At 42.4% G+C, this 25914-nt stretch overlaps 1 protein-coding gene across 2 annotated transcripts in view; it reads right to left on the reverse strand.

Moving 5' to 3' along the window:
• The window catches only part of LOC108709042 (chordin-like protein 2), a 51274-nt gene that overhangs the window by 17504 nt on the left and 7856 nt on the right, over positions 1 to 25914 (reverse strand). For both annotated transcript variants that reach the window (XM_041584647.1, XM_041584646.1), the window contains exons 2-6: positions 9563 to 9675; positions 5530 to 5623; positions 3569 to 3711; positions 1466 to 1559; positions 447 to 502 (exon numbers count right to left, since the gene is read on the reverse strand). In XM_041584647.1, coding sequence (XP_041440581.1) covers positions 447 to 502; positions 1466 to 1559; positions 3569 to 3711; positions 5530 to 5623; positions 9563 to 9675 — 500 coding nt within the window. The remainder of the gene's footprint in view (positions 1 to 446; positions 503 to 1465; positions 1560 to 3568; positions 3712 to 5529; positions 5624 to 9562; positions 9676 to 25914) is intronic.

The raw sequence follows: 25914 nt of genomic DNA on the forward strand, positions 1-25914 counted from the left end.
TTCTACTTCTTACTCCTGCCTACATACAATGTATGATCTCCTACTTCTCCCTACACTGTATACACTTCTCACCACTCTCTGCATTATATACAAGATATCCTACTGCTCACCATTCCCTGCCCATGATCTCTTATTCCTAAACCCTCCCTACATGTTGCCCATGACTTCCTACTCCTAAACCAGAACAGTCTACAAGTAAATCTCTTACTCATAATCATTATATAATCTGTCTCTATAAATGTTGTACAGCATTGATCTACCTTTACACAAAGCTCAGCCACCAGACCCCAACAATGTATTCCCTCAACAATAACTATTAATGTATTCCTAGTTCGGCATATACCCCACAAATAACATATTTTGTTAATTCCAACAAGTTTGACTGTAAATAAATACTCAGTCTAACTTACAAAATCAAAAATAATACAAAAAATCATGCCACGTACCACACCTCTGTGTAACTGCAGTGGCTCCTCTTCCACTGACCTTTCAAATGAACTGTCTGCAAAATGTAAGTTATTATTATTGTTATTAAAATTAACATATCTTTATAAATAACAACACATTCCACAGCAAAACTTTAGGGTTTATGGGAGAGAAAACATTTTATTAATTACATTACATTGCTCAGTTAAATAATAAACTCCTCCTTATCAGTAAAACCAACGCAGCTCTTAATGTCTCCTATAGGTTAGAGAGGGGAGAGGGAGTAATGGTAAAAAACAGAACAATAATCTATTAGTATGTTACAATGAAAACACACATACAATGTTTAATTAGAAGAATAGGCTAAACATATTTTGGTGCAATTTATTAGCCTCATGCCTTTGGGATTCATTCTGTTCATTCTATATACTCATATACCTCATATACTCATATACCTCATACAATGCTGTTTTCCTTCAAGTGAAATCTATAACAATTGGCAATAGCTTTTTAACGAAGCATGTGCCAGAGATTTAATCAACAGGACCATTCTATTATATGAAATTGATATAATTACTGCCCAGTTTGCCCTTGTTAATGTGAGTTCAGTGACCCAGACAAGACCTTGTAGTAATACTTATCTAGAACAACATTAACAACAACATTTCTCCAGCTCCTCCTGGGCCTGTTTATGATATTACAGTTCTTGGCAGAGGGGATGAGAGTTTTTCACCTCCCTAATCCCAGTTTGATCTCCATGCCCCTCACTTGGGAAGGGAAAGTGTTTCAGCGAGTCTATAAAATGTGCGAATCCAGCAAAATGGCAAAAACAATGTCCTTCTGGTTGAACAATAGCTGAGCTGCGGGAATATGCGCCAGGGAATGGGAATGATGAGAACATTTTGCCCTCTAACAGTTTTGGGAAGCAGATCTGCACCTGTTATGCACATGCCACTGACACTTCATCTCTTACAAGAACCAAGAGTCATGGAATTCATATTGCACAGAATATTAACAATGGCCAGGGAGCTGCTACTACCTCTGCAAATGGGGCAACAGGAATCAGGGACAGTCAGAGTAGAGGAACACACCAGCTCCTGGCAGGTCACCAAGCCACAGTAGATTTGTCCATCCTGAAAAATATATATATTTATATTATATATAGTCTGAATATTACCTTCTATGAAATTACATGGATAGCACAGTAGTGCATAGAGTAACACTGGGAATAACAGTCTCTGGGAAGGGAGTGTGACTGTAGGATAGCAGGTATAGTAGGGAGAGATGGTGCCTATAGTAACAGTGGATAATAGTCTCTGGGAAGGGAGTGTGACTGTGAGATAGCAGGTATAGTAGGGAGAGATGTGTCTATAGTAACAGTGGATAATAGTCTCTGGGAAGGGAGTGTGACTGTGGGATAGCAGGTATAGTAGGGAGAGATGGTGTCTATAGTAACAGTGGATAATAGTCTCTGGGAAGGGAGTGTGACTGTGGGATAGCAGGTATAGTAGGGAGAGATGGTGCCTATAGTAACAGTGGATAATAGTCTCTGGGAAGGGAGTGTGACTGTGGGATAGCAGGTATAGTAGGGAGAGATGGTGTCTATAGTAACAGTGGATAATAGTCTCTGGGAAGGGAGTGTGACTGTGGGATAGCAGGTATAGTAGGGAGAGATGGTGTCTATAGTAACAGTGGATAATAGTCTCTGGGAAGGGAGTGTGACTGTGGGATAGCAGATATAGTAGGGAGAGATGGTGTCTATAGTAACAGTGCATAATAGTCTCTGGGAAGGGATTGTGACTGTGGGATAGCAGGTATAGTAGGGAGAGATGGTGTCTATAGTAACAGTGGATAATAGTCTCTGGGAAGGGAGTGTGACTGTGGGATAGCAGGTATAGTAGGGAGAGATGGTGCCTATAGTAACAGTGGATAATAGTCTCTGGGAAGGGAGTGTGACTGTGGGATAGCAGGTATAGTAGGGAGAGATGTGCCTATAGTAACAGTGGATAATAGTCTCTGGGAAGGGAGTGTGACTGTGGGATAGCAGGTATAGTAGGGAGAGATGGTGCCTATAGTAACAGTGGATAATAGTCTCTGGGAAGGGAGTGTGACTGTGGGATAACAGGTATAGTAGGGAGAGATGGTGTCTATAGTAACAGTGGATAATAGTCTCTGGGAAGGGAGTGTGACTGTGGGATAGCAGGTATAGTAGGGAGAGATGGTGTCTATAGTAACAGTGGATAATAGTCTCTGGGAAGGGAGTGTGACTGCGGGATAGCAGGTATAGTAGGGAGAGATGGTGTCTATAGTAACAGTGGATAATAGTCTCTGGGAAGGGAGTGTGACTGTGGGATAGCAGGTATAGTAGGGAGAGATGGTGTCTATAGTAACAGTGGGATGATAGTCTCTGGGAAGGGAGTGAGACTGTGGGATAGCAGGTATAGTAGGGAGAGATGGTGTCTATAGTAACAGTGCATAATAGTCTCTGGGAAGGGAGTGTGACTGTGGGATAGCAGGTATAGTAGGGAGAGATGGTGCCTATAGTAACAGTGGGATAATAGTCTCTGGGAAGGGAGTGTGACTGTGGGATAGCAGGTATAGTAGGGAGAGATGTGTCTATAGTAACAGTGGATAATAGTCTCTGGGAAGGGAGTGTGACTGTGGGATAGCAGGTATAGTAGGGAGAGATGTGTCTATAGTAACAGTGGGATAATAGTCTCTGGGAAGGGAGTGTGACTGTGGGATAGCAGGTATAGTAGGGAGAGGTCCTATATGGAGATATTTAGATGAGATACAAAAATTAGGACAAGGTGGACAAAGTAGAATAAGATGGACAACGTTGTGCAAGATGGAGACAGTAGGGCAATATTATTAATATTATAATATTAATGAGACTCTAGGTTTGTTCTCTGACCTTACATAGTAACATGGTAGTAATATGTCCTATTAGAGGAATTTAAAGCAACCATGCACCAATTACTTTGGCTGAGCAGTTTGTTAGAAGACAGAGATCACGTATCTGATTGGTTGCTATAGGTTACTGGATCAGGGCAGACTTTTACCATGTTACTTCCTATCCCTAAAATAACAACCGTGCTTGTGGATTGGCTGATTGGTTCCAGGTATTGGGACTATAACACACCGAGCAGCTGCACTGCACACACTGGTTAGATTGCCGTGCCGGGAACAGCTCGTGAGTGGTGAACATCTCGCCCTGCTGATAGATCGTCCCGTTGTGTTGGCAGAACTTCACAGGCGCCCGGAGCCCAGAAGGAGAGTGCGGCTCTGTGAGGAAACAGAGAAAGTGATCACCGTGGGGCTGGAGATACTCTGCACTGCTATATATGGCAGCCTGATGTTAAGCAGATCTCCTGCCCTTCAGCCTTGATCCTGACTAATGGGCCCATCTTTCTGGGAGAGAGGGATAAGCACATAAACACTTCTATCAAAGTCCCAGGGATGAAGAGAATAGTAGCCATACATGGAGCTTTATCTGCACTTGCCTAGAGCTGCTCCACCCATTAACCCCTTGCATCTTGGGTATCAAACCCCTATCTCTTCACTCATGATCCAAATCATCCGAAGGGGGTTTTATATGTTACCTTTGTATTTCTGCTCTGAATCTGAAGGTGTAATTAATGGTTTCTCTAAGTGCCCCCCTACCTTCTTTACAACAGATTTAGTCCTGCCAAGGCTGCTATTGTTTCAGACTTCCCTTATCACCTGCCATAGCCATCCTGTTATGTTATAATCAATATATCAGAAATGAACTATTCTTATAGCCTGTACAGCAGGGTGACTGTCACCCCAATGTTTCTATATATCTGTAACCTTGTTATGAGCTAAGGGGGCCCAGTCTGAAGGTCAGTTAGGGGGAGATTTGGGGTGAGTGCTTATTTGTACCCTGGGTACCCCTGGAACTATAGCAGGGGGACACCCCAATGTTTCTATATATCTGTAACCTTGTTATGAGCTAAGGGGGCCCAGTCTGAAGGTCAGTTAGGGGGAGATTTGGGGTGAGTGTTTATTTGTACCCTGGGTACCCCTGGAACTATAGCAGGGTGACTGTTACCCCAATGTTTCTATATATCTGTAACCTTGTTATGAGCTAAGGGGGCCCAGTCTGAAGGTCAGTTAGGGGGAGATTTGGGGTGAGTGATTATTTGTGCCCTGGGTACCCTGGAACTATAGCAGGGTGACACCCCAATGTTTCTATATATCTATAACCTTGTTATGAGCTAAGGGGGCCCAGCCTGAAGGTCAGTTAGGGGGAGATTTGGGGTGAGTGTTTATTTGTACCCTGGGTACCCCTGGAACTATAGCAGGGTGACACCCCAATGTTTCTATATATCTGTAACCTTGTTATGAGCTAAGGGGGCCCAGTCTGAAGGTCAGTTAGGGGGAGATTTGGGGTGAGTGATTATTTGTACCCTGGGTACCCCTGGAACTATAGCAGAGTGACACCCCAATGTTTCTATATATCTGTAACCTTGTTATGAGCTAAGGGGGCCCAGTCTGAAGGCCAGTTAGGGGGAGATTTGGGGTGAGTGTTTATTTGTGCCCTGGGTACCCTGGAACTATAGCAGGGTGACACCCCAATGTTTCTATATATCTGTAACCTTGTTATGAGCTAAGGGGGCCCAGTCTGAAGGTCAGTTAGGGGGAGATTTGGGGTGAGTGTTTATTTGTACCCTGGGTACCCCTGGAACTATAGCAGGGTGACACCCCAATGTTTCTATATATCTGTAACCTTGTTATGAGCTAAGGGGGCTCAGTCTGAAGGTCAGTTAGGGGGAGATTTGGGGTGAGTGTTTATTTGTACCCTGGGTACCCCTGGAACTATAGCAGGGTGACTGTTACCCCAATGTTTCTATATATCTGTAACCTTGTTATAAGCTAAGGGGACCCAGTCTGAAGGCCAGTTAGGGGAGATTTGGGGTGAGTGCTTATTTGTAAGCTGGGTACCCCTGGAACTATAGCAGGGTGACACCCCAATGTTTCTATATATCTGTAACCTTGTTATGAGCTAAGGGGGCCCAGTCTGAAGGCCAGTTAGGGGAGATTTGGGGTGAGTCCATTTACAGATAGAATACTCTTTGTTACCTAAACATCGTGGGCAGCACTGATGTGGGTCAGTCACAGTATGGACACAGTGCAGGACTGGACACTTTATTCTGTAACAGTTTACACTGCCGCCCTGTTGGAAAGAAAGGAATGTGTTAGTAATAGAAACTGTCCTACAAGTCTGTATAGGATATATAAATATATTGGGGGAATTACATTCAAATGGTAGACTTTACAATAACTTCTCAGGAAGAAGGAAAGCAGTGACATTGAGTAACTTTAAGAGAAACCTTTATTTCCCAGTAAGTCTTGCAGTGCTTGTGACGTGTCCCAGTTTGCTGATTGCGTCTGGTTTGGTGGATAAATAGTTCAAGGCTCCCATTGCATCTTGCGCCTATAGGGGCAAATTCACTAAGGCGCGAAGCGCTGAACGCTAGCGTTAATTCGCTAGAGTTTGGCATTTTTGCTACTGCGCAAATTCACTAACGAACGCTGGCGTAGTTTTGCTAGTGTTACTTTGCAACCTTACGCCAGGCGAATCTTCGCTAGCGACGAAACTACGCAAATTCACTAACTTGCGCAGTGTACTGAACGCTACCTTTTACGCTAGACTTCCTTCGCCACCTCAGACCTGGCGAAGCGCAATAGAGTAGATAACGATTGTTTAAAAAAAGTCAATTTTTTTTCTAAGTCCCAAAAAACGCTGGCGTGTTTTCTACATGATGGCTGATAGGCTGAAAAAGATCGAAAATTTTTTGGGGCTCCCCTTCCTCCCCCTACATTTCCTGACTCATGGCAACTTACCTAGACAGTGGGCACATGTGTAGGGCAAAATAACATTTTTATTTGCAGATTTGAAGGTTTTCTAGGCATTTGTAGTGCAGATACGTGTTCCTCCATTGAAATTTGAATTTCGCGCCGTATGCAAATTAGCCTTCGCTAGCGCAACTTTGCTTTATATAGCGAATCAACGCTAGCGCAACTTCGCAACCTTACGCTACCCCTGTGCGCAACTTCGGATTTTAGTGAATTTGCGGAGCCCTGGTGAAACTACGCCTGGCGAAGTGCGGCGAAGTTTCGCCTGGCGCAACTTCGCATCTTAGTGAATTTGCCCCATAGACTCTCACAGTTGCATCACATATATCAGTTCTATTAACCATTTAGCCCACAGTTACTTTTAGAAACCCATCAGTCTTTGCTGTGTTAATATATCACTTGTAGAACATCGGCAGGAGGCAGGAAAATGTTAAACATGTAGTGAGTGGATCAGTACAGCATCAGGTCGGGTTTCCGTGTGAAATACAGAAGGATCTCAGTTAACAGGAAAAATCTCTATAAAACCAGTTATTACACTGGCAGATTCAAGGTGCAGCCTGGCAATATCACTGACATATGACTAGCTGGTTCTAATTACTTATTAATAATAAGGTATCTATCAGTACCTGGAATATGGGGGGCACATGATACATTTCTCTAGGGTCTATCAACACAGACAGTTGAATTATAATGATTCATATCCAGTACACTGTGCTGGGGAATTAGAATAGTCCATCTTCGGTACTTTATGATGGAAATTATAATAGTTAATTTCCTTTAAAATATGCTGTGCTGGGGAATGGTCCATTGCCTGTACTCTAGGGTGGGGAATTAGAATGAGCCAACCAGACTGGAAAAAACCCGGTGGGCCCTCTCCTGTAATCTGCCGAGCCCCAAGTATAAACTCTTTGGCGCAGCATGCGTCCCGGTGTTCACACACGCGCCTGGGCAGCTTCGGAAGTGTGGAACCTGGTGGGCCCCCTTGCTCCAGTCAGACCCTGGGTCCAAATACTGTACTCTATGCTGGGGAATTAGAATTGTCCATCTCCTGTACTCTTTGCTGGGGAATTAGAATGGTCCACCATCTTCTGAACTCTATGCTGGGGAATTAGAATGATCCATCTCCTGTACTCTAGGCTGGGGATTTAGAATGGTCCATCTCCTGTACTTTAGGCTGGGGAATTAGAATGGTCCATCTCCTGTACTCTAGGCTGGGGATTTAGAATGGTCCATCTCCTGTACTTTAGGCTGGGGAATTAGAATGGTTAATCTCCTGTACTCTAGGCTGGGGATTTAGAATGGTCCACCATATTCTGAACTCTATGCTGGGGAAATAGAATGGTCCATCTCCTGTACTCTAGGCTGGGGAATTAGAATGATTGTATCCATCGTGTGTTTCAGTTTGAAGCCTTCCATATATAGCTGATTAGTAACTCCCAACACCCTCAGCAAACCCAGCTTTTGTTGGTGGGTATTTGTTTAGCCACGAGTTGAAGACCAAAATTCAGCCACAGATGAAGTTCATCTCCCTTCCAGAAGAACCAACTGCTATTGCTATAGATATACATATATAATATAGATATACATATATAATATAGATATACATATATAATATAGATATACATATATAATATAGATATACATATATAATATAGATATACATATATAATATAGATATACATATATAATATAGAAATACATATATAATATAGATATACATTAATAATAGCACAAAGTCCAGTAGTATCAAGTCTTATGACCTGAGAGTGCTGGACTTGGCACTATTATGTGGTTTATCTGGTTTCACAGCAGAACATGATAGACAGTCATTTGTGAACATGTAAACTAGAATTATTTGAAATCAAGCTGCTTGTTTCTACTTTGGTGCTGATCTGTGTCGGCCTGTCCATCTAATTCCAGTGGTTACTCCCTGCACTGAAGGTTTGGGGCATGGGCACCTGGAGCCACCGTTTATAGTGGTAATTTCATCCCCTTCCAGTAAGCGACTGCCTGTATTACGTGTATAAGAAGCCGATGAGGCCTGGAATGCTAATGTGCCAGGTGATGTAAGTAGTGTTTGGCAGCTATTCCCTGCACCCCTGCCATGTTTGTGTCGTCTGGACACTCCGGGAGTTGTGTGTACATCATTATCAATTAGCTATTAAGTGCTATAAACTCTGCCTGCCGGGGCCCATGAAAGGGTCCTTGTTACCGTGTCTGGGAGCTCACAATCTGTGGTCAGAGAAATGGATTAGTCACACTTATGGCTGAATGTGAGTGGGAGGCAGTCTGGGGATAATGCGGCAGTGTATGTGGACGGAGCTCTGTACCTTCACTCCCTGCTTCTTCTCCCCAGGATCAGGTGTGCCCTACTGTCTCAGCATTGGGGTGTCTGGATAGGGCAGAGTATGAGTTTGGCTCTGAGCTCTGTGTTTCCACTCACTGTCTCTTCTACCTGTCCCCATGCTGTAGGTGTCTGATAGAGGTGCCCTGGGATAATAGGGTGTTAGTGTGGCCCTGAGCTCTCTACCTTCACTCCCTGCCTCCTCTTCCCTCTCCCATGCTCATGTGTGCCCCCTGCTGTCTGGGTATAGGGGTGCCTGGGGATAATAGGGCAGTTTATTAATGTGGCCGTGGGCCTTATTATTTAATTTCCTGCCTATAATCCCTATAATCAGGTGCACCATCAGGATAAAATATAGAAGGATGCTATTATATAACACAGGAGGGAATGTAACAGTTAACAAGCCTCCTGAGTGTCAGTGGTTCCAAAGACTTGTCATTTAAATATAAGAAGGCAGATACACAGACATACAGCAGCGAGGGAGACAAAATCAGGCATCTGTATGTCAGAGACAGGAATTCTGTGTCTTAACATGGAAAATAGAATGAGTGGAACTGTGGGTAACAGTGGGGGGCGGCTGTTTAGTAAGAGCAGAGCACAGCAATAACATACACAGCAGAAAGCACTTGTTGTAAAGACACAGATGCAACTTTCCCTATACTGCCCAATGGCCCTAGGATTGGACCAATACTGGTAAATTACAAGGAGGCAACAGCAGGGGTGACACAGCACAAAGTGAATATGGGAGCATTGGTTTCCTCCAATTTCTTGGCAAAAACGAATTTATAGACTGCTCAGCTTGCGTAGATATTTATACATAGGATAACAAAGTCAAAAGTGACCCGCTGAGTGTAGCAGATACTACAACTAGACGATGATTTCTACCCCACCCGCAGCGTTGGAAGTACCCACCTCAGTGCAGGTGCAGCGGATACAATACACGACTCCCTGTGGCTCGAGGTAGGGGTGCCAGCTCTCTCCCGGGGTGTACCGCTTGCCATGGAATATGCAGAACAAATCCGGACCTGGGGACAGGGAACAGGCTGTAAGTATAGGACTCCAAGTCACCATTGTGCCTTACTAAACTCCAGTGATCCCCGACCAGTGGCTCAAGAGTAACATTTTGCTCACCGACCCCTTGGATGTTGCTCCCAGTGGCCTCAAAGCAGGGGATTATTTTTCAATTCCAGGCTTGGAGGCAAGTTTTGTTGTATAATAACCAGATGTAGTGACAACTCCTGTAGGCTGCCAGTCCACATATGGGGCTACCAATAGCCAATCACAGCCCATTTTTGGCAGCCCAGGAACTTTTTGCATGCATGATATTTTATAACTTCTGAATGCGGCTCATGAATATAAAAAGGTTGGGGACCCATGTTATACGCACTGTCTCAGAGTTAGTTACAGCCCATTTGTCTTACTATACACACACTTATAGACATGTCAACTGAAATCAGCTTGTGTTATTCTACACGACAACCCATGTAACAAAAGAAAACAAATACAACTAAATAAGGTCCATGTCGAAATTGGTTTTCTTTCATTTCTGCTGTTTATAGACAAACGCTAAGATGGATTATGGAGGGAGAGACAACATGGTGTAGAACTATTAGCTGTCTATGACCCTTTCAGAATCTGATAAAATTCTGCAGCTGGGAGAATGTCCTACGTAACCCCCCATGGGTACCAAATCATCCCCCAGGTGCAAAACCGGGGGCAGAGGACAGAAAAAGCAAACTTCTGCTAGCCAAGGATCTGTTTCCATGCTGGAGGTGATAATAACCAGTTACACTATGGGGACACATATATCAAGCGCTTCCTACTGCAGCCCCACCGCAAAAACGTGGGAGATCCTGGATACTGCTCAGCATGTGGAACATGTTCCAAAAACACACAGGTTGCAATACAAATCATATCTGAGCACTATTCACCCAGTGATTTTGTATTTTTAAATTTAAAAAAAAAAAAAAATGTTCTTGTTTACTAAAGAAGATCAGTGACACCACAATAGATTATTACAGTAAAGCAGCGACACCACAATGGGTTGTTTTCTAATTAAAACCATTAATGCCACAATGGGTTACTGATTGAGGAAAATCAGTAACACCACAATCACTTGTTTACTACACAAAAGCAATAATGCCACAATAGGTTGTTTACTGAGGAAAACCAGTGACACCTCCAATGAGTTGCTTATTATAGTAAACAAGACATGCCAAAATGAGTTGTTTGCTAAGGAAAACCAGTGATGCCTCAATGGGTTGCCTATTAGGGAAAACAACATATGCCAAAATGGGTTGTTTACTGAGGAAACAATGTGAGGCCACAATGGCTTGTTTATTAAGAAAAAACAGATATGCCAGAATAATTCGTTTACTAACAAAAACTAATGTAACAACGGGTCATTTGATAAGGAAAACCACAGATGCCCCAATGGGTTGTTTACTAGGACTAACCAATGAAGCCAAAATGGGTTGTGTATTAGGGAAAAGCAGTGATGCCACAATGGGTTGTTTACTAGGACAAGCCAATGAATCCAAAATGGGTTGTGTATTAGGGAAAAGCAGTGATGCCACAATGGTTTATTAAGGATAAACAACGATGTTGTATGTTTACTAAGGAAGACCTGACACAGTATAAAGGAAAAGCAATGGTGCCACATTAGATGAGTTGTTTACTATGAAAAACTATTGATGCTACAATGGTTTGTTGACAGCAAAAACAGTGATGCCCAAATTAGTTGTTTACTAATAAAAAAACAGTGATGCCACATTAGGTTGCTTATTAGATAAAAAGAGTGACACCCAGATGGGTTGTTTACTATGGAAAACTAGTGATGGGCGAATTTATTCGCCAGGCATGGATTCTGCATTTCGCCAGCTGCAAATGTTTTCACGAAACGGCCGTGAAAATTCCCCATGGAAAATTTGCTGTGACAAAAAAAATAGTGGCATGTCAAAATTGTTGTGCGCATAAAAATTGTCAAGCATCAAAATTTTTCAGACGTCCATTTACTTTAAGCATTTGGACAAAAGAGGCGCATATAAAAAATTGTTGCTCGTGTCAAAATTGTTGCGTGTCAAAATTATTTTGACGCCCGTTGATTTCAATGCGTTTCGCAAATTTTTTTCCTTTTTTGCAAAATTTTATTTGCCAGTTTTCTGCGAAGCGAATTGCGATATATTTGCCCATTACTATGGAAAAACAGTGAGGCTACAATGCTTTGTTGACAACAAAAAACAGTGATACCACAATTGGTTGTTTACAAAGGAAAACCAATGATGCCACAATTGGTTGTTCACAAAGGAAAACAAGTGATGCCACATTAGGTTGTTTATTAGACAAAAGCAGTGACACCCAGATGGGTTGTTTACTATGGAAAACCAGTGATGCTACAATGGTTTGTTGACAGCAAAAACCTGTGATGCCACAATTGGTTGTTTACTAAGGAAAACCAGTGATGCCACATTAGGTTGCTTATTACAGAAAAGCAGTGACACTCAAAAATGTGTTGTTTACTTATGGAAAACCAGTGATGCCACATTAGGTTGCGTATTAGAGAAAAGCAGTGACACCCAGATGGGTTGTTTACTATGGAAAACCAGTGATGCTACAATGGTTTGTTGACAGCAAAAAACAGTGATGCCACAATTGGTTGTTTACTAAGGAAAACCAGTGATGCCACATTAGGTTGCTTATTAGAGGAAAAACAGCGACACCCAGATTGGTTGTTTACTATGGAAAACCAGTGATGCTACAATGGTTTGTTGACAGCAAAAATCTGTGATGCCACAATTGGTTGTTTACTAAGGAAAACCAGTGATGCCACATTAGGTTGCTTATTAGAGAAAAGCAGTGACACTCAAAATGGGTTGTTTACTATGGAAAACCAGTGATGCTACAATGGTTTGTTGACAGCAAAAACCTGTGATGCCACAATTGGTTGTTTACTAAGGAAAACCAGTGATGCCACATTAGGTTGCTTATTACAGAAAAGCAGTGACACTCAAAAATGTGTTGTTTACTTATGGAAAACCAGTGATGCCACATTAGGTTGCGTATTAGAGAAAAGCAGTGACACCCAGATGGGTTGTTTACTATGGAAAACCAGTGATGCTACAATGGTTTGTTGACAGCAAAAAACAGTGATGCCACAATTGGTTGTTTACTAAGGAAAACCAGTGATGCCACATTAGGTTGCTTATTAGAGAAAAGCAGTGACACTCAAAATGGGTTGTTTACTATGGAAAACCAGTGATGCTACAATGGTTTGATGACAGCAAAAAACAGTGATGCCACAATTGGTTGCTTACCAATAAAAACCAGTGATGCCACATTAGGTTGCTTATTAGAGGAAAAACAGCGACACCCAGATTGGTTGTTTACTATGGAAAACCAGTGATGCTACAATGGTTTGTTGACAGCAAAAATCTGTGATGCCACAATTGGTTGTTTACTAAGGAAAACCAGTGATGCCACATTAGGTTGCTTATTAGAGAAAAGCAGTGACACTCAAAATGGGTTGTTTACTATGGAAAACCAGTGATGCTACAATGGTTTGTTGACAGCAAAAACCTGTGATGCCACAATTGGTTGTTTACTAAGGAAAACCAGTGATGCCACATTAGGTTGCTTATTACAGAAAAGCAGTGACACTCAAAAATGTGTTGTTTACTTATGGAAAACCAGTGATGCCACATTAGGTTGCGTATTAGAGAAAAGCAGTGACACCCAGATGGGTTGTTTACTATGGAAAACCAGTGATGCTACAATGGTTTGTTGACAGCAAAAAACAGTGATGCCACAATTGGTTGTTTACTAAGGAAAACCAGTGATGCCACATTAGGTTGCTTATTAGAGAAAAGCAGTGACACTCAAAATGGGTTGTTTACTATGGAAAACCAGTGATGCTACAATGGTTTGATGACAGCAAAAAACAGTGATGCCACAATTGGTTGCTTACCAATAAAAACCAGTGATGCCACATTAGGTTGCTTATTAGAGAAAAGCAGTGAAACCCAGATGGGTTGTTTACTATGGAAAACCAGTGATGCTACAATGGTTTGTTGACAACAAAAAACAGTGATGCCACAATTGGTTGTTTACAAAAGAAAACCAATGATGCCAAAATATACATAGCGCCTGGCATGCCAACTGCCACCTGCCCTCGACTCATAGACAATGCAACTGATGCTGTATCCTTAGCAACAGCACGGATTAGAGGAGGACAATATTAGAGGCAAGTTACTGGTTCTCATGTGATAAACAGATTTTGTTTCTGGCGGAACAAGAGAAAGTCTGTGATACAGTGAGAGGCAGGTGGCAGTGTAATAGCCTGGCCTGAGCGGAAGGTTCCCTGGGGGGGGGGTGTATAATTGGGTTAAAGTCGGCAGCACATGTTTATTATTTCTGCACCTACAGAAGAATTCAGCCGTTCTCTCCCTCGCCCCACACTCCATTCTCTAACCGAGCCCTGGTTATAGGAACACTTCTCAGCAACCTGTGCCTCTACAATAACCGCACTGTTAGTGCAGCCGGCACTTCCAATAAACCTTACCACTGGCCAGTGCTTGTGGCAAGCATGTGCTCAGATGGGCCACCAATAACTCCTCTGGATAATTCACCCTTTAGTTGCTGCAGAATCATCCGTTTACTGTAGTATTGTTTTATTTATTGACTCTGTTCTTCTTTGTACTCCAGACAAATAAAAGGGGAAGTAAGCCAAAAATTTTAATTCTGAGCAAGTTGTTTTGAATTTTTTTTTCTTTTATTACGCAAAACTTAATTTCATTTTTTTTTCATCCCCTTTAAAGCAGCAGTATTGGAATTTGGTTTGGTTTTCAAATCAAATAAAAATAAATACATAGAATAAATAATATGTGTTGGAAAGAGTATAATATTACTACTTCATTCCTTCCCATCAAGGCATTGAAGATCTCCTTCTGACTGGAAATGTGTCAAAAGAGTCAATCAACAAACTGTATATGAGTCAGTGCTCCCCCAAGGGTACTCAGGGTACAAATAAACACTCACCCCAAATCTCCCCCTAACTGACCTTCAGACTGGGCCCCCTTAGCTCATAACAAGGTTACAGATATATAGAAACATTGGGGTGTCACCCTGCTATAGTTCCAGGGGTACCCAGCTTACAAATAAGCACTCACCCCAAATCTCCCCCTAACTGGCCTTCAGACTGGCCCCCCTTAGCTCATAACAAGGTTACAGATATATAGAAACATTGGGGTAACAGTCACCCTGCTATAGTTCCAGGGGTACCCAGGGTACAAATAATCACTCACCCCAAATCTCCCCCTAACTGACCTTCAGACTGGGCCCCCTTAGCTCATAACAAGGTTACAGATATATAGAAACATTGGGGTGTCACCCTGCTATAGTTCCAGGGGTACCCAGGGCACAAATAAGCATCACCCCAAATCTCCCCCTAACTGACCTTCAGACTGGGCCCCCTTAGCTCATAACAAGGTTACAGATATATAGAAACATTGGGGTAACAGTCACCCTGCTATAGTTCCAGGGGTACCCAGGGTACAAATAAACACTCACCCCAAATCTCCCCCTAACTGACCTTCAGACTGGGCCCCCTTAGCTCATAACAAGGTTACAGATATATAGAAACATTGGGGTAACAGTCACCCTGCTATAGTTCCAGGGGTACCCAGGGTACAAATAAACACTCACCCCAAATCTCCCCCTAACTGACCTTCAGACTGGGACCCCTTAGCTCATAACAAGGTTACAGATATATAGAAACATTGGGGTGTCACCCTGCTATAGTTCCAGGGGTACCCAGGGTACAAATAAACACTCACCCCAAATCTCCCCCTAACTGGCCTTCAGACTGGGCCCCCTTAGCTCATAACAAGGTTACAGATATATAGAAACATTGGGGTGTCACCCTGCTATAGTTCCAGGGGTACCGAGGGTACAAATAAGCACTCACCCCAAATCTCCCCCTAACTGGCCTTCTATGTTTATAACAGAGCATTCTGTCCCAGTGGCTGCACAGATTCTATCTGACCCCTATTGGAAGCAGCAGTCCTGTTCTGCTTTATGGCTGAGATTATATATATTAGATTCTAGTTTAGCTATAACACAGGTTTTAGACCACAGTGGTTTGAAATCATGTCTGAAAGTCATTAAAAAAAGAAAGCACTTGCAGAAAGGAAGCAATTTCACAGGAGTCTTCGGGTGTATATTGTTCAAACTGCATATATTTATGCCTAGCATGACCTGAATGTGCATTAAAATAATGCAGAAATATGAAAAAATAAATGACAGTACTCATTTAATTTAATGGTGAGCACCTCCTTTTTTGAAGGGAAGTTAAGTAACATTTAGGATGCTCTTTACCTCTTCTCGATTTGAGATTGGACATAAATAGCTGAAGGGATAACATGGCTCTTGTCCAATGTCCTTTTGAGATAATGGCTGTATAGCCACGAAACGCGTCAAGCTCATAGTTCCCTGATGTTTTCTGTGCTGATTTTAATGGACGAATAACATTTTGAATTTTGTAACTAGTTCTTTACTTTCTCCCTCCGTGGTGCACCGTGTCTTTTTGTGTGGTCTTGTCCAATGTTTCCCTGCGTCCGGGAACATTTCTGGATTGTGTGATACAAGAACCATATCCCTTTCTTAACTGAGCACTTTCTTATCTGCACTAATTGGCTCTCAGCAGCAGCAAGAGAACCACAGACTCTGGGTTTGTGATAATAGTGAACTCTAAAATTATCAGGGACACCAAAAGCAGTGATTTCCATTAGTACTGGGAATATTTACGTCTACTATTCCTGATAGAAAAGCAAGGTTACAAATGCACAAACCTGCCTAATTAGAGTCCGGGGCTCAAAGAACCCTCCAAAGCATTGGTTGGACCCCAGATTTAAAGAACAGATAGCAATCGTCTTCCAAATGGCATTATCGTTCTTGCCTATTAATAACATTGGCATCAAGTATGAGCAGCCATATAACATAATGTGGAATTCCTGTCTATTAGGAACAATGAGGAAAGACTCAATGCCATTAAACTGGGCAGCTTTATAGAAGCAGGAAACTTTGGCGATTGCACCTGGACCTGTACCCCCTTGGGACCCATCGGAGCTGAGATTAGTGATATCATGGGCAGAAGGGCAGATGGAATATTTAGGCTTGCATTACAGGAGCACCCTGACACTCAATTCCGTAGTGAGGGGCTGTCGGGGGCCAGTGGGCACTATTCAGCAGGAAGTTATATTTTGGACCTTTGAGAAAGAGATGTTACCTTCATTAAACGAATAACTAATATTCTAAACTTATAGAGACATGGCTTCTTTATAGAACCAGAGAGGGGCAATGCTGAGCCATAGAGACAGGTCAGCTTCATAAAAACAGGAAGTGTCACTCTGAACCATAGAGACAGACCAGGGTTACACAACCAGGAAGTGTCATGTTGAACCATAGAGACAGGTTAGCTTCATAAAAACAGGAAGTGTCACTCTGAACCATAGAGACAGGCCAGCTTTACACAACCAGGAAGTGTCATGTTGAACCATAGAGACAGGTCAGCTTTATACAACCAGGAAGTGTCATATTGAACCATAGAGAGAGGTCAGCTTTACACAACCAGGAAGTGTCATGTTAAACCATAGAGACAGGTCAGCTTTATACAACCAGGAAGTGTCATATTGAACCATAGAGAGAGGTCAGCTTTACACAACCAGGAAGTGTCATGTTAAACCATAGAGACAGGTCAGCTTCATAAAAACAGGAAGTGTCACACTGAACCATAGAGAAAGGCCAGCTTTATACAACCAGGAAGTGTCATGTTGAACCATAGTGACAGGCCAGCTTTATACAACCAGGAAGCATCACGGCATCATATTGAACCATAGAGACAGGTCAGCTTTATACAAACAGGAAGTGTCACACTGAACCATAGAGATGGGCCAGCTTCATAAAACCATGAAGTGTCATGTTGAACCATAGAGATTGGTCAGCTTTATACATACCTCCCAACTGGACTGTTTTCTGTGGGACAGTCCTGATTTTGACAGTTCAGCCCACAGTCTTTTCTCGTTTCTTACTGAAATATCCCGAGTTTCTCTTTGATCTCCTGTGCTGATGCCAGGAAAAGATACAAAGTTTTTGAAACTTAATTAAAATAAGAGGCTTTTTGGTAGAGAGCCAAGAACACTCAGCACTTGCACTTTGATACATTTGTCACAATTTAAGATAAATAAAGAAACAATTCTCACAATTTAAGATAATTAAATAATACAGTCTCTAAAGGGCAAATTCAGCTTCATTAGCAAAACTGCTACAACATAACATAAAACATAGCCCTACAACTGTCAGAAATGTGTTCATACTGCCAAATCTTGTAAAATGGACATGGTAATTAGTGGGTGTGGTCAGTTTTTTTCGATGTGCTGGGCACATACAACCATAAAGCAACCTGCTGAACCACAGATATATACTGTATATAACCTGTCTTGCTTCTCATAATACAGTGAATATACAGTATATGATCACATCATTTGTATGTAGGGTTGCCACCTGTCTGGATTTCACACGGACTGCCCAGTTTTTGGAAGGAAATTATTAAACGGGGGTGAAAAATTTAAATCCCCCTTTGGCTTTGGGGAGTGAATATAAGACTTTTTCCAATAGCGATTCATTATTTTCTATGAGCAGTTTTTCAGGCAATAGCAGCGCAATCATATCCCCCACATACCTGCTCCAGCTTCAGCATCGCAATTTACATTTTTGACCATAGAGCCCCTTTAAATCCGGACAGGACACTGAAGTGAATGACATAGTGATCAGCCAATCGATGATCACCACATCATCAGTCCCGCCACCTACGTCACCCACCCTGCCTCCGATGTCCTCCAGTCTGCCCCCCACCGCCCCGCCTCCAACACCATCTGCCCCCAACATCACGTCCCGCCCCCTATCCAATTTTCCCCAAATAAAAAAGGTGGCAACCCTATTTGTATGTCCCCTTCGGAACATTTTCAAGGTTCAAACATGGTGGTACCATGATATTAGTATTAAACTATTATATTTTTTATGAAAATGGTTTATTAAGATAATTGCACTGCGTATCTTGACAGCGCTATATAAATAAATGATGATGATTAAGATGAAGAAGAGTTTTTCTTATGAGCCGTTTTACACAATATATGTTTATATAGATCTACACGGGTAGAGTTGTCCTTTGCGGAAGATTCGGCCAAATACCGAACCAAATCCTAATTTGAATATGTAAATTCGGGGCAGGAAAGGAAAATGTGTGAACATTTTTTTCACTTCCTTGTAACTTCCTAGTTACGTAATTTCCCTCCCTGCCCCTAATTTACATATGCAAATTAGGATTCGGTTTGGCCAGACACAAGGATTCGACCAAATCCTAGCCGAATCCCAAACCGAATCCTGGATTCTATGCATCCCTACCTTTAAGCATATAACCCTGATGTTGATGAACTACAGCTTTCAGCTTTAGCCCATTATATTATGTAAAAGCCTGGTAGGATGTGAAGTCTAGATGCCCATTAATAAACAAGCCCCTCCATGTAGCACCAGGCCACTGTTTGTGAATAGAGATGAGAAGGAAAGTAGATTCCGCACACCGGCTTGTCAGTTAAAAAACATCATCTTTATTCGACCATGTTAAAACACACGCTGCTTGATGCGTTTCGGGCTCAGCTGCCCTTAATCATAAGCATTATGATTATTATATGCTTATGATTAAGGGCAGCTGAGCCCGAAACGCGTCAAGCAGCGTGTGTTTTAACATGGTCGAATAAAGATGATGTTTTTTAACTGACAAGCCGGTGTGCGGAATCTACTTTCCTTCTCATCTCTATTTGCACATGGCGTGGGACGCCGAAGTTCCTGCACCTGGACTTGATCAGCAATTTGCCGGCTTTTGAATTTACAGAAACTGCGGTGAGTCGGAGCGGTTACTTTATATCTCCACTGTTTGTGAATGCCTCCAATGGGCAAGTGAGTGGGCTATTAGTGTGGATTCAGTCACTCAGGGATCTGCAAGAAGAACTCTCATCTCCAGCCCAAGCAAAGACACGACAGCTCATACATACACAAATGGGTTAATTCTCGTTTTCCAAGAATTCGTTGTTTCACCCTGCACAAAAGTAAAAGAATCTTTAGACAAGTGTAAGGCGAAACCCTCGTAGGATTATCACAATGTCTAGTAGTGAGTAATGAGTAAGTGGAAATAAAAAATGAAGCCTGTCCGACATAAACGGATCATATGTAAGCTCAGCAGCTCACCCCAAGGCCTATTACTAAACAATCAACGAGGGAACCTGCTTTTTATTCCTCATATGGGCATGGACTTTGTGTATTCTGGCCCAAATCTACTGGAACGATCTCATGGCAAAGAAAAAAACGATTTCCAACTCCCTCACCTTCAGGGAAACCCCCATTTTCGGCATGTTTGAGAATATAATGACTATTTTAAGACTTAAATCCTAGTCAAAATAAGGAAAGTAAAAAAAAAAAATCAGTTTTCCTGAAATTCTGGTGCCAACGTCCATTTTAGGTACTGGGACTGGAGACCAGTGTGAAACCTGCGTATACTTAGTAAGTACATTGATCTTTTTTTTTAACTCATTTATTTAACTTTTTTGGAAAAGTCATCATGTTCTCCAGATGTCATCACGTTGCCCTGCAGTTTCCATATTGTCTATATTTGTGGTGCGTTACCAACATGGACCTCAGGTTCTCTACCAACTGATGTTCTGGGGTTCCTACTAAGTGCAGGTTCCTCACTCTAACCCACCTAAACACAGTTATGGTGCAACTTATAAAACTGTGGATTTTATTGGGTGACTGTAATATTATTATGGGTGTTTAACCCTATTTGGTGACACCTCACTGGGGCTTTTTCTCAGTCTATGAATCCCTCAGCTTGTGCTCTATGGATACCCCTATAAAGCCCAAGAAGATGGAGGTTTAATGAGTGTTTTTGATACAGACTGACGGTGGAGTTGCTTCATCTGTTCCAGGCAGTAGCTGGTGGGACAAACCAATCATTCAGAGCTTTGGGTTAAAACAGCTGTTTCCATTAAAGGGGGATTTACACCAGAGCGATAGCTTATTAAATCTTTCCTGAAGGAGACGAGCCAGAAGGTTCCAGGAGGGGAGATACTGCAGGTGGAGAATCTCCTCTTGGAAAGTAAAGGGACACTGGGGAATTCATGATCTATGGCCGCTTATTGCAAAATAGGAACCTCACTGAGCTGGGAAGGATCATGTGTCTGTCACTCAAACAACGAGAAGTTCAAGGACTCCATGTTAGTAATGAGTTGCTCCAGGAGGATGGGAAAGAGCAGCAGAAATATTGCCAAAGTATGAACAGATTATTCATTCACTAGTAACAACTGTACTATTGATGTGTTGCCACACACTGCTGCACGGACTGGACTGGAACACATCTATATGCAGCGTTGCACTGGTGAACTCTAGGGTAACTGCCTCAGGGGCCCCCCTAATCTGCCACCCCCCACACCCATCTGCCAGCCTCCCCTGTGCACCCCTTGTTTTGTCTTTTTGTGGCTGTGATTGGGGTCAATTGGGTCAGGGAGCAGCACCCAGGGTCTCAGTTGGGGAGTGGGTTGGAGGGTCCCACCGAGTTTATTCCCGGGGTCTCGCAGGCCCAGTCCTACCCTGTCTACATAGTGGATTCTGACTTTAACAAACAGTATATAGCTGCAAATTGTATATACTTCATATACTGATACTGTTATCTCTGCACCCTGCTGTATCCAACAATTATTACTATATCAGCACCTGCACCCAGATATTTTTCAGAAACTATTACTATAGAATTGTCTGAACCCCACTGTATCATCCACTGCACCCTGCTATATATAACTGTATATTCTCTATATTTCTCTATATATCATTCTCTCTATCCTACTGTGTTTATGACTTCAACTCTATGTCAGACTCTGGGCCACTGTATGTCACACCCTTATACTGTAGCACCCTCATACACTGTAATACTGTAGCACCTCATCTAAAGCTCGGCATATACACTGTAGTACATACACGCTGTAGTATCTGCTCATTTGGTGATGTTGTCTAATGATCTGATCTTAACTTAACTTGTCCAGCAACATATTGGTCTAAATCTAGATAATCTGAATGTTTAGCCCCAGGGCCAGTGTACAGTTTATAATGGGGACCTTTGAGACTTGCTGGGAGAGAACTAAATCAATTCGCCAATGAGACTTTGTAATTTGCCCAATAAATTTGTGGCCAATTTCCGCCGTGCAGGGGCCAATAAACTGCCAGTGTGTAGCTGATCTAATCCTAGCTCTATAATATACTCAATATACAAATGCCCTATGATTGACTGTATGGGGGGAGCCCCTTCATCATCATCATCATCTCTTTATAGTGACAGGTATATAGTGACAGGTATATAGTGACAGGTATATAGTGACAGGTATATAGAGACAGGTATTTAGAGACAGGTATATAGAGACAGGTATTTAGAGACAGGTATATAGAGACAGGTATTTAGTGACAGGTATTTAGTGACATGTATTTAGTGACAGGTATATATAGTGACATGTATATAGTGACAGGTATATAGTGACAGGTATATAGTGACATATATATATAGTGACATGTATATAGTGACAGGTATATAGTGACAGCTTTATAGTGACAGCTGTTTGGTGCTATATATATAGTGACAGGTATATAGTGACATGTATATAGTGATATAGATATATATATATATATATAGTGACAGGTATATAGTGACATGTATATAGTGATATAGATATATATATATATATATATAGTGACAGGTATATAGTGACAGGTATATAGTGATATAGATATATATATATATATATATAGTGACAGGTATTTAGTGACAGTCAGGTGATGTCGTAAGAACTGGGGAATCTTGTTAAAGCCTTTGGGTTTTGTACAGTCTGAGCAGTAGATATAGAGACAGTGATAGATTTGTACTTGTGTTGGTTACGCAGCCTTTTATTTCCCTTACACTCCCCCTACTGGCCAACCTGGGAACTGACCAGTAAATCATGGAGCTGGACTGCTTAATTATCTCTCATTAATTGGCACAATCATCCACATAGTTATGTGTAAGGAAATTGATGCTACGTTTGTAAACAGATCAAATGAATTGCTTTATATATAAACTATAATGATGGATTCTGGACATTTTACCCAATGCAATCTTTTAGCAGCCCAAGCGCACAAATACACACACAAACACACACACACACACACACACACACAAACACACACAAACAAATAGCCACACACACACACACACACACACAAACCTCACAAAAAGCACACGTGCAAAACACCCTAAAACCACCCTTTATTGCCCCTTGTGTGAATCAGCTGAAACAGTGCTTAAAGGGATACTGTCATGGAAAAACATGTTTTTTCCAAAAATAGTGCTGCTCCAGCAGAATTCTGCACTGAAATCCATTTCTCAAAAGAGCAAACAGATTTTTTTTTATATTTAATTTGGAAATCTGACATGGGGCTAGACATTTTGTCAATTTCCCAGCTGCCCCCAGTCATGTGACTTGTGCCTGCACTTTAGGATGGAACTGCTTTCTTACAAATCAGTACAAAATAAACATTGCACAGAGCACAGAATAAAAAACAAATCAAATAATCAATCTGTAACCTTCAATATTATCATTAAAGTTTAACTTTCTATTCCTCAATCCATTTACTTTTAGGGTTTCAGAGATTTAGCTGCTGATGTTCTCCTTATCTTTCCTCCTGAACCCCACTCATTCCTGGGGATCCCTCATCCTCTTCTAGGAAGACACTTTGCCCTTCACTTGAAACCTCCAGCTTTCCCTTCCTTTTCTTCCCAGAATCCTCTTCCAGACCCTTCAAGCCTCCTTAGACCTGTTGTTTTACAGGGGAGTCTAAAGTGACCCCCAACTGTCCATCACCATTTCTTTCCTCCTCAGAATCCCCCCCACCTCTCTGTCTCTGCTTTCGTCTCTCTCCAAAACGTTTTAGTTCCTCTTCCTCCTGTTCCATCATCTTCCCCCAACCTTTGCTCTTGAAAAAAGTTCTATTGGAGGTCACTGGCTTTGCCTTGGATGTAAATCTCTTCTTCTTTTTCCTTTTGTTTCTTACCTTCTACTACTGCTCTGTTTGCTTCAACCCTGACCTCCTTCATCTCTGTGTCACCTTCCTCTGTCCTCTCTATGCTGCTCTTCTCCCTAGCAGGGACATTCACTAAGACTCGTTGTTGCGCCAGCGTCCGCTTCGCCAGCATCTGCTTCGCCAGCGCTACGCAAATTCACTAAAATCCGAAGTTGCGCTCAGGGGAAGCGTAAGGTTGCGAAGTTGCACTAGCGTTAATTCGCCAAGCAAAACAAAGTTACGCTAATGATGGTTAATTTGCATACGGCGCCAAATTGAAGTTACAATGGAGGAATATGTAGCATCACTACACAAGCCTGGGAAACCTTCAAAACAGCAAATAAAATGTTTATTTTGCCCTACACATGTGCCCACTGTATAGTTAAGGTGCCATGAGTTAGGAAATGTTGGGGGGAAGGAGGGGAGCCCCAAAAAAATTTCGATCTTTTTCAGCCTATCCCCGATAAAAAATGAAAAAACGCCAGCGTTTTTTGGGACTTAGAAATTTTTTTAACTTTTTTTGAAGCAATCCCTATCTACTCTATTGCACTTCACCTGGTCTGAGGTGGCGAAGGAAGTCTGGCGTAAAAGGTAGCGTTTAGAATAATTCGCACGTCAGTGAATTTACGTCCATTGCACAAGTTTGCCAGGCGTAAGGGTGCGAAGTAACACAAGCGAATTTACGCCAGCGTCCGTTAGTGAATCGGCGAATTAACAAAAAGGCGCTATGCTGGCACATTCACGCTAGCGTTAGACGCTTCGTTGTTTAGTGAATTTGAAGCACTGGCGGGGCTGCTCTGGGTAAAAACAGGAGCTTCTCTCTTTCCCTATGAAGAAGGAATTTGGGAGATGCCTGGTGATGTTATTCTGTACCTGCAGCTTCACCTGCACCTGCCACCCAAAATCCTTCCTCATCATACACCTTTCTCAGGGGGGTCAGCACAGAACATTTAAGCCAGACCAGAACATCGGGGGGTGGAACGGACTCATTTTTGAACATTACAGTGACCAGTAAGAAGAAAAAGAAGTAGCCCGTTTGACCTTTAATACATGGAATTTCCAAGTTGTAATCAGTCTAAATGACCTATAAATGAGGAATCAACACTCTACAATAGGGATGTAGCGAACGTCGGAAAAAAAGTTCGCGAACATATTCGCGAACTTGCGCAAAAATGCGAGCGGTTCGCGAACGGTTCGCGAACCCCATAGACTTCAATGGGAAGGCGAACTTTAACATCTAGAAAAGACATTTCTGGCCAGAAAAATGATTTTAAAGTTGTTTAAAGGGTGCAACGACCTGGACAGTGGCATGCCAGAGGGGGATCAAGGGCAAAAATGTATCTGAAAAATCTGCCTGTGTGTGCTTGGAAGAGATAGTGTAGGGGGAGAGCTGTTAGTGATTTCAGGGACACCAGTCCCACTCCCCAACACTGCTAGACTAATAGCACTGGGCTCTTATAGTAGTAGTAGTAGTAGTAGTAGTAGTAGTAGTAGTAGTAGTAAAACAACAAAAAAATAAATAAAAGCAGTCCTTACAAGGACTACTGTTATTGCAGCAGTCAGCAGATGAGATCTGAAGCAGGACAGCTGCCCACTGCAGCTACATACAGAGCACTGCAGTAGAAGGTAGATTACTAGCCAGCAAAGCTACCTAAGCTTAAATGTCCCTCAAACCCCTGCAGACTTCTGTCCCTACAATAACAGAGCAGTATCAAAACGATTACTAGCCAGCAAACTTTCAACTGTCCCTGAAATCACTAACAGGCAGCAGCTCTCTCCCTACACTATCTCTTCAGCACACACAGGCAGAGTGAAAAAACGCTGCAGGGCTTCGGTTTTTATAGGGAAGGGGAGTGGTCCAGGGGAGAGCTTCCTGATTGGCTGCCATGTACCTGCTGGTCTGGGGTGAGAGGGCAAAAAAAAGCGCCAACAATGGCGAACCCAAAATGGCGAACGTCGCGCGACGTTCGCGAACTTCCGGCGAGCGCGAACACCCGATGTTCGCGCGAACAAGTTCGCCGGCGAACAGTTCGCGACATCTCTACTCTACAATTCTCCCCAACTAAACCCTCAATCAA

This window comes from Xenopus laevis, chromosome 2S (assembly GCF_017654675.1).
Source record: "Xenopus laevis strain J_2021 chromosome 2S, Xenopus_laevis_v10.1, whole genome shotgun sequence".
In the NCBI taxonomy this organism is placed as follows: Eukaryota; Metazoa; Chordata; class Amphibia; order Anura; family Pipidae; genus Xenopus; species Xenopus laevis.